The sequence below is a fragment of the Strongylocentrotus purpuratus genome, unplaced genomic scaffold (genome assembly GCF_000002235.5).
Source record: "Strongylocentrotus purpuratus isolate Spur 01 unplaced genomic scaffold, Spur_5.0 spur5_contig_823, whole genome shotgun sequence".
In the NCBI taxonomy this organism is placed as follows: domain Eukaryota; kingdom Metazoa; phylum Echinodermata; class Echinoidea; order Camarodonta; family Strongylocentrotidae; genus Strongylocentrotus; species Strongylocentrotus purpuratus.
In genome coordinates this window covers 876,202-889,299 of record NW_022145528.1, presented here as the reverse complement: position 1 = coordinate 889,299, position 13,098 = coordinate 876,202, and the positions used below count along the sequence as shown (strand labels likewise).

At 39.1% G+C, this 13,098-nt stretch overlaps 1 protein-coding gene across 4 annotated transcripts in view; it reads right to left on the bottom strand.

The window, feature by feature from the left end:
• Window positions 1-13,098, bottom strand: part of LOC591623 (laminin subunit alpha) — a 102,398-nt gene that overhangs the window by 57,131 nt on the left and 32,169 nt on the right. For all 4 annotated transcript variants that reach the window (XM_030982139.1, XM_030982145.1, XM_030982152.1 and 1 more), the window contains 14 exons: window positions 12,935-13,086; window positions 11,909-12,003; window positions 9,277-9,445; window positions 7,811-7,971; window positions 7,321-7,432; window positions 6,637-6,722; window positions 6,116-6,248; window positions 4,855-4,984; window positions 4,127-4,275; window positions 3,634-3,749; window positions 3,047-3,255; window positions 2,415-2,545; window positions 1,767-1,837; window positions 996-1,140 (listed from right to left, as the gene is read on the bottom strand). In XM_030982139.1, the coding sequence (XP_030837999.1) occupies window positions 996-1,140; window positions 1,767-1,837; window positions 2,415-2,545; window positions 3,047-3,255; window positions 3,634-3,749; window positions 4,127-4,275; window positions 4,855-4,984; window positions 6,116-6,248; window positions 6,637-6,722; window positions 7,321-7,432; window positions 7,811-7,971; window positions 9,277-9,445; window positions 11,909-12,003; window positions 12,935-13,086 (1,859 nt within the window). The remainder of the gene's footprint in view (window positions 1-995; window positions 1,141-1,766; window positions 1,838-2,414; window positions 2,546-3,046; window positions 3,256-3,633; window positions 3,750-4,126; window positions 4,276-4,854; window positions 4,985-6,115; window positions 6,249-6,636; window positions 6,723-7,320; window positions 7,433-7,810; window positions 7,972-9,276; window positions 9,446-11,908; window positions 12,004-12,934; window positions 13,087-13,098) is intronic.

Genomic DNA, 13,098 nt, shown 5'->3' with positions numbered 1-13,098 from the left:
AGAGTTGTGACAACTGAGCCCAGTCTTATAAAGAGTTGATATCAATTGCAACTTATTTGCGATTGATATCAATTGCAACTATGTACATAAGAGATAGGAGACTGCAAACTTGCGATTGATTGGAGAACTTACGATAGATGAGTTTCATTTGGATCAATCGTAGCTCTTATAAGACGAGGCCCTGGATGCTTGCACACTCAAGGTCAAATCACTGAACTACAAATAGTTCCCTTCTCCATTCAATGTCTTAATGAGGGAACTATACCGATGCCCCATTTCCATAAATTTGACCTGTAAACAAGCGGGACCTCCCATGACGCAACTACAGTCAATCAAAATATGCAATAATTTTCATATGCTAAGCATGAGAGTATTGTTCCTTAATCAGAAATGTGGCACCATATAAATGCTGTCACTCATCAAATGGTCATTATCATATTCATATATCCACGTATGAAGCATTCACAATACTAAACACGATGATTCAACAAAACTTTGGATTAAAAAAATTCCAGAGGTGCTTTGAGCAAATCACATGAGAGATACAAGTACGGTATTAAAGATAAAGACCAGTTGTGAAAGTTGTTGAGGAATCGATCAGAAAAGGTTGATCATCTAGCATATAAGTATTGGTGTGTACTGCAAGGTTCTGGAATCATAAAAATTATAAGAAATTTGGCTCAGTCTTCGTAAAGTTACAAGCACTGTACACAGAAAGATGTATATGGGACTACGCACATGTGCGCGGCACGTGCGTATTATCTATTTGGTCCCAATAGATTAGACTAATTTACCATATATATCAATTAGTGGGCGGTTTCCCGGCAAAATTGTTATCATCATGTATTATTCAAAACATATTCTTTCACATGATTGGTAATAAGAGCTTCAATTTCATTTTTTGAGAGAGGGGCTTTTCCAAAACTGGTCTTTACCTTTAAAGGCCATATGTGAATGCACTAAAAATTTAACATAACCAAAATATAAACAGTTACCTTGCAAAGACACTGGGCAGTGGTCTGGTCGCAGATTTCTTCTGTTGTTCCGTTCACATCGCAATTACAGGGCTCACAATACGGGTAGCCGTAGTTGCCACGTTCACAACGTTCACACTGCCGGCCTCCAATGTTAGGCTTGCAACTATGATAATAAGAGACAAAAATAACAGTATAAAGTGTTAAACACATTGAAAAATTTCTATGTGCATTTTAAATGAATTTCCTTGCTTTAGCTTCTGGGGGGTGTTTCACAAAGGTCCTAAGTTGAAGTCATTTCTAAGTTGGACTTTACAACTATGGAAAGATGTTGGCATCTTTGAAAATATTTGTTAGAAGTTATTTTACAAGGCATGAAATGTGGATTCAAATCATTCATATTTTCTATTATCAAGGAGATTTCATATTCTTTGATGTGGAATTTATGAGAACAAAAATCTAAAATACTTGAATTTTTGCTTTTGAATATATTTCTTTTATGCTACAAATGGCTCTCCATAATTTTAAAGTCCAAATTAGGATCTTTGTGAAACACCCCCCAGGTTTGATAGTGCATCTTACCAGGTAATCATTTACTACACCTGGGTGGAGAGTGGCACATATAAATCAATGTCTAGCCCAAAGTGGAACACTCATAACTTTACACCCACAACATTAGCACTAGACAGACAAAAGATTGAACAGCAACAGCAAAATATGTTACCCCTAAAGGACAAGATTTTGGTCCAGTTGGAGTTGAATAAATGTCAGAGGTCGAAGGTCATGACTTACTTGCACTCGCCGGTGAAGAAGTCACAGTTGAGGTCATTGTTGTCCACACCTCGAATGTCACACTCGCAATCCTGAAAACAAACAAAATGAACGTTTATAAACACCGGGGATCATACTCTTTCACTAATTAGTGCGCAAGAAGGCAAGTTTAAGCCATATGTACAAGTATTTGGACATTTGGTGTGCCATATGTTCTACGTCAAAGTATTGAATCCAATGACCGGGGTAATAGTATATCTGTAAAGCGCAATATAAAACCGGAATATTATTATTATTACCTCGTTCAAACCAACGAGATCAAGACCAGACGGACTAAAGACCAAACAAAACAATTACAGTGCCTTGAAAGGAAAAGAATTGGCCTGTCTAGGATCAGTGTAGTATGTACTAGAGGTAGAGTAATCAAGGTATTACCAAGAATGAAGACAAACATAATTTAAATATTGACATTTTACTCATCATTTAGTTTAATTCAAGTTCTAAAATTTGATAGAATCATTGGGTATACGAAAATTGCTGATGAAGTCACTAATTTGCGTAAACAGACATGAGCACTATACAAGAACTTACTATTAAAAACATCATTAACATTATCATTATTACTATATATCATTATTAATAGAGTATGTAAAACAAGTGAGAACATACCACACATCCAACGATGGGGTGGTAGCCATAGGTCTGGGGGGCGCAGGTATCGCAGTTGGTCCCAGCCACGTTCTCGGGACAGATGCACTCTCCTGAAACCTCGTTGCAAACACCGGACTCGCATGTACAGGCTAGGGATGAAAGGAGAAACATTTGTAATGAATATGCAAATTATAGGATTTGGAATATGTAAATTCAAACAGAGGATTGAGATAAAGTAATAAACCACGAATCAAAGGTAACATATCGTCTTGATTTTTAATCGTATTCATTTGATTCTCAGTTGTTGTAGTGGATAATGCAAGGTAATTGCCCCGACCCAACACTTTGAACAAAAAAAAATGGCTGCTGCAGATGGCATCATCACCATTCTCATTACAAGAAAAAAGGGTATTTTAAACATGGCCTACTTTTTGTTAAACTCTAGTAAGATCTATTGTATAAGCCCATTTTTTTTCTTCACAATGATTTTGTTATAACGAATTTCAAAAATCCTCTTAGGTCATGAATATTCATGAGCATGTCTTATAAAGCATGGTTTTCGATTTGCGCATACTAAGTTGTTTTGTGAGGTGTGCATTATAATAATGTAGACACCCTACACCGTAATAAATAAATTAATTAATTCTTACCTCTGCAGTATGGGAAATCATAGTATCCGACGGCGCACTTGTTGCAGCGACGCCCGACGATGTTCTGTCGGCAGTTGCACTGACCGCCTAGCTCATCGCAGTTGAAGCTGAGGGAGCCTTGGCTGTCGCAGTCACACTCCGAAGCTCCGTAGTTGAAAGCGGATGAGAGAGAGAAGACGGCCTCGCGGCAGAAGCCAGAGGAGTCAGGACTGTAAGGGAGGAGGTTTTGTAATGACATTGCATTATGTGACCACAGGATTAATTTCCTTTAATCCATTGCCAAGGGGGACCAAGGGAATGTTTCACAAAGACTAATATCGACTCTAAGTTGGACTTAACTATGGCAGGCCGTTCATGCCACCATTTGCTCTCACCATTTACTGGCATTTGTCTCTCAAGGGACGTACAAATCATGGTCACACATCTGTAGAACCATTTTTGAAGGACCAAAGCCCAAAAGCACCAAAGCCTCTAAGCACACTCACTTATATATATGATATAAGATGCATAAAATGCAAAGATTACTTCCTTTATGTTATTTTTTTTTTTGGAGGCAGACAAAGCCTGGTATGATGTATGAAGCCTACCTGAAGTAGAAATCATTGGCACTGCAGTACTGGATGAACTCTCCTGCCCGGTCCTGAGGGTTAGCGTTGACCACGTCGGGGGTGTACATCTCAACAGGGATAACCATGATGTCATCCTGAGGGAGGTGGAAGAGAAAGAAAGATTTCAAACATGGATCCAGAGATGAAGGAATGAAGATCAACCCCAAAAGGTGGTGCTATTTTATTAGAGCCGTGTCAAGGATCAAACCCACGATCTTTGCATTTAAAGTCAAGTGCTTAAAGCCCCACTGTACTACTTGAAGCTGCTTCCTCCCTCTATACAGAAAACAATGCCTAATCGGTGACCATTGGTCCCCCATGATCCTCTTTCTTATGTTAATTGAGAGCTGAGTTAATGAGAGAGCCACCTGTCAGTGACCTACCTGGGTGGTCTAATCCCTCCTAGCAAAACTAGTACAGACGGCCTTTGAACAGCCCAACTACGATTTGTTATATCATGTTTCAGACTTACGATCCAGAGCTGGCGATTGTCTCCCTCCGGCAGGGTCACCTGGATTCCTTGACTGAGGTCACTCAGCTCAAAGACGTTGCTACCGTCAGGCTTGGTGACGACGACACGGCATCCGGACACGTGAGGGCAGTATTTGGCATTGAAAGTACCTGCACGGAAACGAGACAATGGTGATTTAGTACCCTACTGTACATACATTTATACAATCATGCAGTAACATGTTTAATAATGGGAATGACAGGGCATCTTATACTGAGCAAAGACTTGCCATCCTACAAAAAATAAAATAAACGCAAGGATTAGGCAACTTTGAACTGGTTCTATAAGACATGCTCTAGCTACTATTGCCCAGCATTCGGTTTATTCACTTGTCAAAAATTCCCAATTTAACCCTTGTATAAAATGCTATAGTGTACTAACCCTAACCCTAACTTTAAAAAAAAAACCCAGCCCTAACCCTAACCTCATGGCCTGAAATCACAAAGGAGGATTGTCAACAAACCTAGGTTTATGTGCCTTATATGACGCGTTTGGATGCGTTTGGATGCGTTTGGATGCATTTCAGACCAAGGTTCAGACAAACCTTGGTCTGAGCCGTGTCAAATGATGCACAAAAACCTAGGTTTGTCGATTTTGTGAATTCAGGCCTATATCTTTACTGGCATAACACTTCCAGCAAATGTCACTGGAGCGAATATTGGATCACCTGAAAAGGATCAGAAATTTACCTTCGCCATCAAACTGGCCGACGACTCTGAAGTCTGTATCGTAGGACTCTCCGTTGGGCTGGTAGTAGTGGATGACAAACACAACCTCTCCGCTGTTTGGTACAAGGTCATCGTGATACGAGGCTGTGTTCTGAAAATCACAAGAATATTCCACAAAAAATCGTATAAAGATCAAGTTTCTAATAGTGGATGACAAACACGACCTCTCCGCTGTTTGGTACAAGGTCATCGTGATACGAGGCAGTGTTCTGTAAATCACAGACATTTCACACAAAAATTGAATAAAGATCAAGTTTCTGATGAAGCACTGTTCTGCTGAACAAATAGTACTTCAAATATCTGTGCTCAGTTTTGTTTTCCTTTTACTACTTACTCCTGTTAACTTGAGGAACAGTGAATTTCAAGTGAATAGCTTTTCACACCTTGAATACAACTGTACAATCCAAGATGGATAGAATAACTTTACTGATCTCTGAGAAGTGTCTAACTTTTGTTTTTAAGTGGCCCAAACATTGTGGAGCGTGTGCGCAGCGCTTTGTAACTGCAAGGAGAAGGCGCTATATCAAATATCTTTAGGATGGATGGATGGATCACAATGTATTTTCTCATTATTCCGACACCTGTAGTACCCGTCCATGGGCTTCAACCAAACGATAATGAGACCGAGAAGACTCAAATTAAAGAAGATGAAATTGACTAAAATTGAGGGAATTTCATGACTCTCACACGAAATGATGATATCATACGTGGGTTCATTAGACCTCATTTTTCTTGCTATTTTTGCATAGATTCTGTGCTGAGGATCAATGATGTTCTGATAAAACTTATATCTGTACAAACAATGCCACAAGCAGATTGCAAAATGAAGATTATCAATGCACCTAAAGAGAAGGTTGAGTTCTGGGAAGAGGTAACAAATAATTTGTGAACGTATTATTGTTAAGTGTGGAAGAACACCAGATAAAAAATGTTCCCTGAAAAGCATAGCTCTTCAAATACCTTAATTTGTATGCCACATGTTTGTGTAGTGCCATAGAGGCCTACGTCTTTCTGGGTACAGTGCTTGTAATGTCACCAGGAATGGGCCAAATTTCTTATCATTTTGATGATTCCAGAACCTTGCAGTGCACACCAATACTTACATGCTACATGATCAACTTTTTCTGATCGATTCCACAACGTTACTTTCACAATACAATCCATGACCAGAACTCAACTTTATCTTTCATGGGTTAAACATGTGCAGGGATTGTTGCCTTACCTGGTTGTCATTAGAGAGGTAGGTGACGGTGGGAGATGGGTTGTAAATGTTTGGTGGTAGGGGTGCATCTAGGTTCATCTCACCCTCCAGGAGAATGGTGTTTGGTGGCACGGGGTAAGTCGATGGCAGACACCTAGAAAACCGCGAGAAAAAATATCAATCACTGAAGCATTGAAGAGAGAAGAGACCTTCCTGAGCCATGAATTTTTGAAGATTTTTTTTTTAAATTTAGTCATTTTATATGTTGGAAAAGATGGGAAAGTACCGGTAGTCCGGTACTACGTGTACATCACAACGACATTACTACTTCAGCCAATTTTAAGTGCTAATACACATAGTAATTACAAATTTCAAAAATTCATAACTTTCTTTGAATTTAATTGAAACTTTCATCAGTGTGCTTCTCTGATTTTTCTGCTTTCTTTTAGAGTAGCTGTCTATTTGGGTTGGATTTCCCTTTAATCATGATATTACTAAAAATTACTAAAACACATATCATTAGAAGTAGCATAAACACTTACTCTCCATCAGCAGTGCGGACACACTCCAAGGTTGGTGTAACAAAGTCATATGTGAATGACTCCACTGGGATGGCAATTACACGGCTCTGGAATATTTAATGAAAATAAAAGAAAATCAGAGCATGGTCAAGAAAATATGGACATTACAAACATAAACATGCCCTATGTCGAGCAAACTCATCAATTTCAAAATTTGAATTCCTTGAATGCACCAAAAGACAGGGTAATGATTTTACGGAGTCCTTTGTAGATCCATAGAGACCTTATATCATAACATCGTACGCAGGTTCTAGGACACCTACCCTACGCCTAGAAGGTACATGTCGTCGCTGTTTTCACGAAGTGACGGTAGTGAAAAAAAATTGCATTCACTTTGCGTGACGATTTTCCTCACTACCGTCACTTCGTGAAAATAGGGACGATGTAATTGTCGGGGGGGGGAGGGGGTAGTTGTCCTCGAGGGTGGTTGTCCTAGGGGGTAGTTGTCTGGGGGGTAGTTGTCCCAGGGGGGGGGGATACTCGTCCTAGAGGGTGTTTGCCCTAGGGAGGTAGTTGTTTTAGAGGGTGGTTATCCGGGGGGGTTGGATGTCCAGGGGGTAGGTGTCTTGATACAGCACTAGACATATCGTTATCATTATAGTTCCTAGAGCATGTGTTGCAGAACCAAAGAAAGATGCTACTTACGATTGAGAGCATGTAGGGTCCTCCGATCTTGGTGAGCTGAGCGTAGGGCATCACATCCTGGATGTCAAACACCTGGACGCGGCTATCATCGTCAAGAACGATCGCCCGACATCTGCAAAAAATCAAGGACAGATACAGTCAAACCTGCTTTAGTGACCACTTGTATAGAAAGACCACCTGTCTACAAAGACCACATTTTTTATTTCCCTTGAAAATGGTTTCTCATTGAAACATGTACTAAAGGAACCCATACATAAAGACCACTTTTGTTTTCTCCCTTGGGTTGTCTTCATAGACGGGTTTCATAGTAATTGTTGGAGTTGGAAAGTGATGCAAAAAAAATTAACAATTTAACAGATTAACAGACTATGGAGTTTGCCACAATGTTTAATGTACTAAAAACCTGAACAATTACTCAAACATAAAAATTTGCTGCCAATTTGATACCCTCCATTTATTTGTTTCGTAACAATGATCAACACACACTTACAGGAAGGCGCAATCATTGAAGATGAGCTCTCCTTGTTGTGTATCTTGGGAACCGTAGACATCGATAAGAGCAGATTGCTGGCCTGGACCACCACCGTAGTACTCGAAGATCAGCACGTAGCGCCCAGCTTGGAAAATGGGTAGATCGATACCGTAGATGTTCTATACAGTAATGAAAAAGTAATGAGAAAAAAAATATATCAGCATTAAGGATGATGGGCAATTCATTATCAGCTATCACTTCATATTTCCTAGTATACTTGTACACTATTCAGCGTAAATTTAGCATAAATATACAAGTGCAACCAATCAATAATCATTAAGAACAAGTTAAATATCAAACACCTTAGAGACAAATTTGGAGAAGAAACCAAGCATGGATGAGTTAAAAAGGGAAATAACAGGGCCATATTCTCATCAACACGCATTAAAAAAATGTGATGTATGAATATCTAAAAACTTGCTCCATTTGACCAATAACAACAATAATATAGTAATAATGACTGCTTTGAGAGACATAGTTGTTTTTATACGCTCAAGGGGAGGTTACAATCGAGCTATTGCCCGAGTCTTGCCGAGGGCAATAGCTCGATTTTAACCTCCTCGAGATCGTATAAACAATTATATACCTCACTTAAGAAATCCAGCTATCTGATTGGTCGAAATTGCAGTCGTAGCTTTAGCCATTCCCATAAATAAACGAAAAATGCCAAACCCATGTAATAGTTCTAGAGTAAATCAGTAAAATCCCAGCAAAATTCCAGTTACTGGGAAAATACTTCAGTCTTGCTGAAATACTCATTGGTTCACGTGTTAAACATTTCTTTGGGGAATGCGCATTGGTTTACGTGTTTAAGTTCTTTGTGGAATGCGCAGCGCGGCTACCACAGTTTTTGTGCAACTAATTTGGTTGCTACATTTGCACACAGTGCAGACGACCGTCGATCTCGATTGTAGGCCTAGATCTACATGTAATGACGAGATGACGCCCCTTTGGAAATATGGAGATAAATCTGCTCTTTCATATGACACCTCATTTTTTGAGCACCACCTTCAAGTTCAGGATCACAAGCAATAAAGGTTTGCATCTCGATTTAGAAATAATTTTGTTAATGCACGTAGATCTAGACTGCATATTTATGAGTGCAATCTCAATGGGAAGGATTTTAGCACACAAACTCGAGTGGTGCGCGATTAGACACCCTATTAAGACTAGGTTTCGAAACAAACTTGATTACGTATTCTATGACTTCTGCACCAATTATTCTCTGATCCTTGCAATTGCAAAAGGGACAGACAATTCATTTTCAACATTAACTGAAGGAGAACAATTTGGGGGTGATTAATACATATTTAATCAATGGTATTGGTCAAATGGGACTGGTCCTTCACAGAAGACCCTCCCCAGTAGTAACCATGCCATTCCATACCATTTAAAGAAAAATTCTATCAACACTATAAATGTACCTGGTTATCATCAACGAGAGCCATGCTATCCACGCCAAGCTCCTGCATGATGAGATCATCTCCGAACCTCTGGACTGGGTAGCGCCCTCCGTTGCTGTCCACCGAATATCCGTCAACACCCGGAGCGACGAAGAACTGGTCCACCTCGGGAAAGACGTAGAAGTTACATCTGTTTGAAGAAACAAAATTTTTCTTGTCAAGGTGATAAAATAGAAGGTCTTACAAGTGTGCTCATTCTTGTGGGGACAGGATTTTAGATTAAGTTGCTCTCGTTGCTACCGTAAATCTCCGTGTATAAGGCGCACCCCTATTTTAGGGAGGAGGGGAAAAAAAAAAAAAAAAAAAAAAAAAAAAAAAATTGTTTTTTGTTTTGTTGTTGTTGTTTTGTTGCCGAAAACCCACATGGGGAAGGACCTTCATTTTACATCGAGGTGCAGTTGAAGTTGTGAACTTGTCACAAATAATAGTAACAACAGTCTAAGGCTTCATGATACCAAGTGTCCCACACCAGCCTCCTCACATCACCTAGCAGAAGCACTGTGTTCTATGCCAAACATCAATAGTCATGCATGATATGAATAGCATCTTCTAAATTTCTGACAATGGAGTACCTTGGATATAACCTTGTGGTACACCATTTGTTATAGAAAAAAAAATTGAGGAATTATTATTATGAACTACATATTGAGATCTATTAGAAAGATTACTTTCAAACCAAGATGACAGACAAATTTGAGTGTTGTAGTTTCCGAGTGGCGAGTCAACACACTGATTACTGAGCTAGGAAACATTGCCAGGCATAGCACCATAAATCGAAACTAAAAAAAAACTAAAAAACTAAAAAAAAAAAAAAATTCTGTACCTGTGTATAAGACGCACCACTGACTTTCAAATTTTTTTCGGCGGCAAAAAAGTGCGCCTTATACACGGAGATTTACGGTATTGTTTCGCCGAGCGATGATTTTTGCTTGGTTTAGATTTTCTCTTTTTTTGCTCTTATAAGCTACCATAGGTTAGGTTCGGCACTGTCGCCATGTTCTTCAGTCAGCACAGAACGCAGTCAGAAATGTAGTCAAGTTTGACTAGTTTCCGAGTTAACCCGTCAGTTGTCATAGAAGTATTCCCGACGAAGTTTTGTCCCGCCACAGAAGTGAGTGTTTAGATTAATATAAACGGGAATGTGAACTCTTAAAACGGAAAATAAGATGGATTCAAGTTGAACTGTAAAACGGACTCTAAAGAACTGTAATTAACTCATTTGCATAATGCACGTGTGGCATTAATTCCAAGATGGCTGCACCTAAAATGGCCGCGCCCATGACACGTACTTTTCGTCTTGTGTTTTTCCAGTTAAATGATAATTGTCAAAACAGAATTACAATATTAGGCAAATATTGTTTTATGTCATTTATAGAGTAAACAGTGTATATATATGTAGAAGTCCTAAAGATAAAGGATGTTTATATTTGTGCATGCTAGAATCTTGGATTTTATGCAGTTTGTTTGGGTGAGAAAAGTTGGTCTGTGGAGTTTGATTTAGCTTGCTTAAAAGTTGCAAGACACCATTTATTGACTTGGTGAAAGGTTAAGCTTTGCACCTCTGGCATGGTATTTAGAGTCTGAATTGAAGACGGTGTTTAATCATCTTTAAGAGTTAATAATGTAACTTATGGTTTTAGAAACTCTGAAAGTATGAGTATTTGAAAGTAATGCATATTAGAAAATGCATAAGGTTTTGTAACCATTGGTTACTCTGGATTTTTGTTAGTTAAAGGATGAGGTCAAGATTGACAGTTTATAGAACAAAAGCAAATGTGTTTAAATGAATCTTTATAGATACAGTTACTTGGTTTGTTCAGATAATTTGGATTATATATTGCATTCTTGTGTAACATGAATGATATACTAAATCTGTCATTGTTATTTTATCTGTCTTTACAGATCGAATAAATAAGCTTCACAGCTTAATATCTCCATTTACGGCTGGACTCTCCAACTTCATTTTTCCCTTTCTTCAACTATTCAGGTATGTAATATTGCTTTTCCACTGATGTATTTAGTTAACTGGAAACATTCTTACAATGTGTCCTCCACAGAAAAATTTGGTTTCATGTTGCTGCAATGCTAAGCTACTTTAATTTTTGTTTTTAATAGAAAAGAGATATCTGGGCAGATATCAGCACACATATGCATAGCCAAGGGGGTCCATGTTCCCCCCCACCCCCACCCCCACCCCTGTTCATCCATGGAACGTAGTGGTCAAGACCTCAACCCTAACCCCGTCCCCAGGTGATTGGAGGGACTCAGCTAGTTTGTATCGCCTAGGCCATTTGTAAGGAAAGGTTTAAAGCAGGACTGCACTACTTGTAGCTGCTTGCGCCCTCTATATAGCAAACAATGCCTAAGTGGTACCCGTTGTTCCCCCATGATCCCCTTTTTCTTATATTAATTGAGAGCTGATTTGATGAGATAACCACCTGTCAGTGACCATGCAGGGAGGTCTAATCCCTCCTGGCTAAACTAGTGTAGACAGGCTTTAAACCTGGACCAAAGTTAGATGACTCATGAGAATATGTACCAATCTATGTTTTTTAGAAAGAAATGATCATGGAATGGGGAAAAGTTTTCTTACCTTTGCTGAGGAGTACCGACGATGCAAGGCTCGGTCGTATGCTCCTGAAGAATCGTTGCTTCGTAGAAGTCAGATGGTAGAAGAACAATGTAATCCTGTCAAAGATGGAAGCAAGAAAGAAAGGCATTTCAGAATCCTGTGGGACTTCATAATAACAAACTCCTCGACACAAAGGACATATTAACCTTGCTTTAAGAAACTCTTGTTATATCATGGGCCAGTTTTAGAAAGAACTACAGTCAAACCTGTTTATAGCGACCGCCCAAGGGAAACACAAAAAGTGGTCTTTGTACACAGGTGGTCTTTGTAGACAGGTTCCTTTAGTACATGTTTTAATGAGAAACCATATTCAAGGGAAACCAAAAATGTGATCTTTGTAGACAGGTGGTCACTAAAACAGGTTTTACTGTGCTATTGATTCAAATGAATCGCAACTTGATTTAGCAATTTCAACTCTGCATTAAAGATTTTGTGAGTGTGTGATTGATCGGAGGAACCGAATCAATCTGGATCATTCGTGACTCTTTATGAAACAGGACGACCAGCAATATTACCTTGCTATGATCAGTATGTTACAACAGTGGTATTCATTGGTAGGTTTTACCGTACTATGCAGATTCACGCCACAAGCTAAAAAATGGCCCCCAAATAAAAAGTATTCCCTTATCAATTGGAGTTTTGTCTAGGAAAAGAAAAATTAGTTTCTGAAAAGACCGCAAATTTATGATTACCGCAATCCATATTTTTCATGCAGGTTGTACGAAACGAAGAGGGAAGGATTTTGAGGGGTCAGTGACACAAAGTAGTAACTCCATTTTGGCCATTTATGTTTAACTAGCCATTGACTTCAATGGGGTGTTGGGTGGAGTTAAGTCTTTGTGTTTCCTGGAAAGCCCACATTTTTTCTGAACATTTAGATATCAAATACTCATTTTGGCAAAATAAGGATTTACGTCTTTGTGTCACTTAACGCTCAAAATAACAGAATCCATAGTTTCATGTACAAAACAAAAAAGAAAGACTCACAATGAGGATGCCCTCTGGCGCTTCGATGGTCACAACCCACGAACCGGGATTCAGCACAAAAGGTTTGATGACTCCGCTGCCCTCTACAGTCACAAACTGAGGAATGGTCGTACTGATGAAGATGATACCACTGCTCTGTTCAGAAGCTTGCACTGCAATAGAGA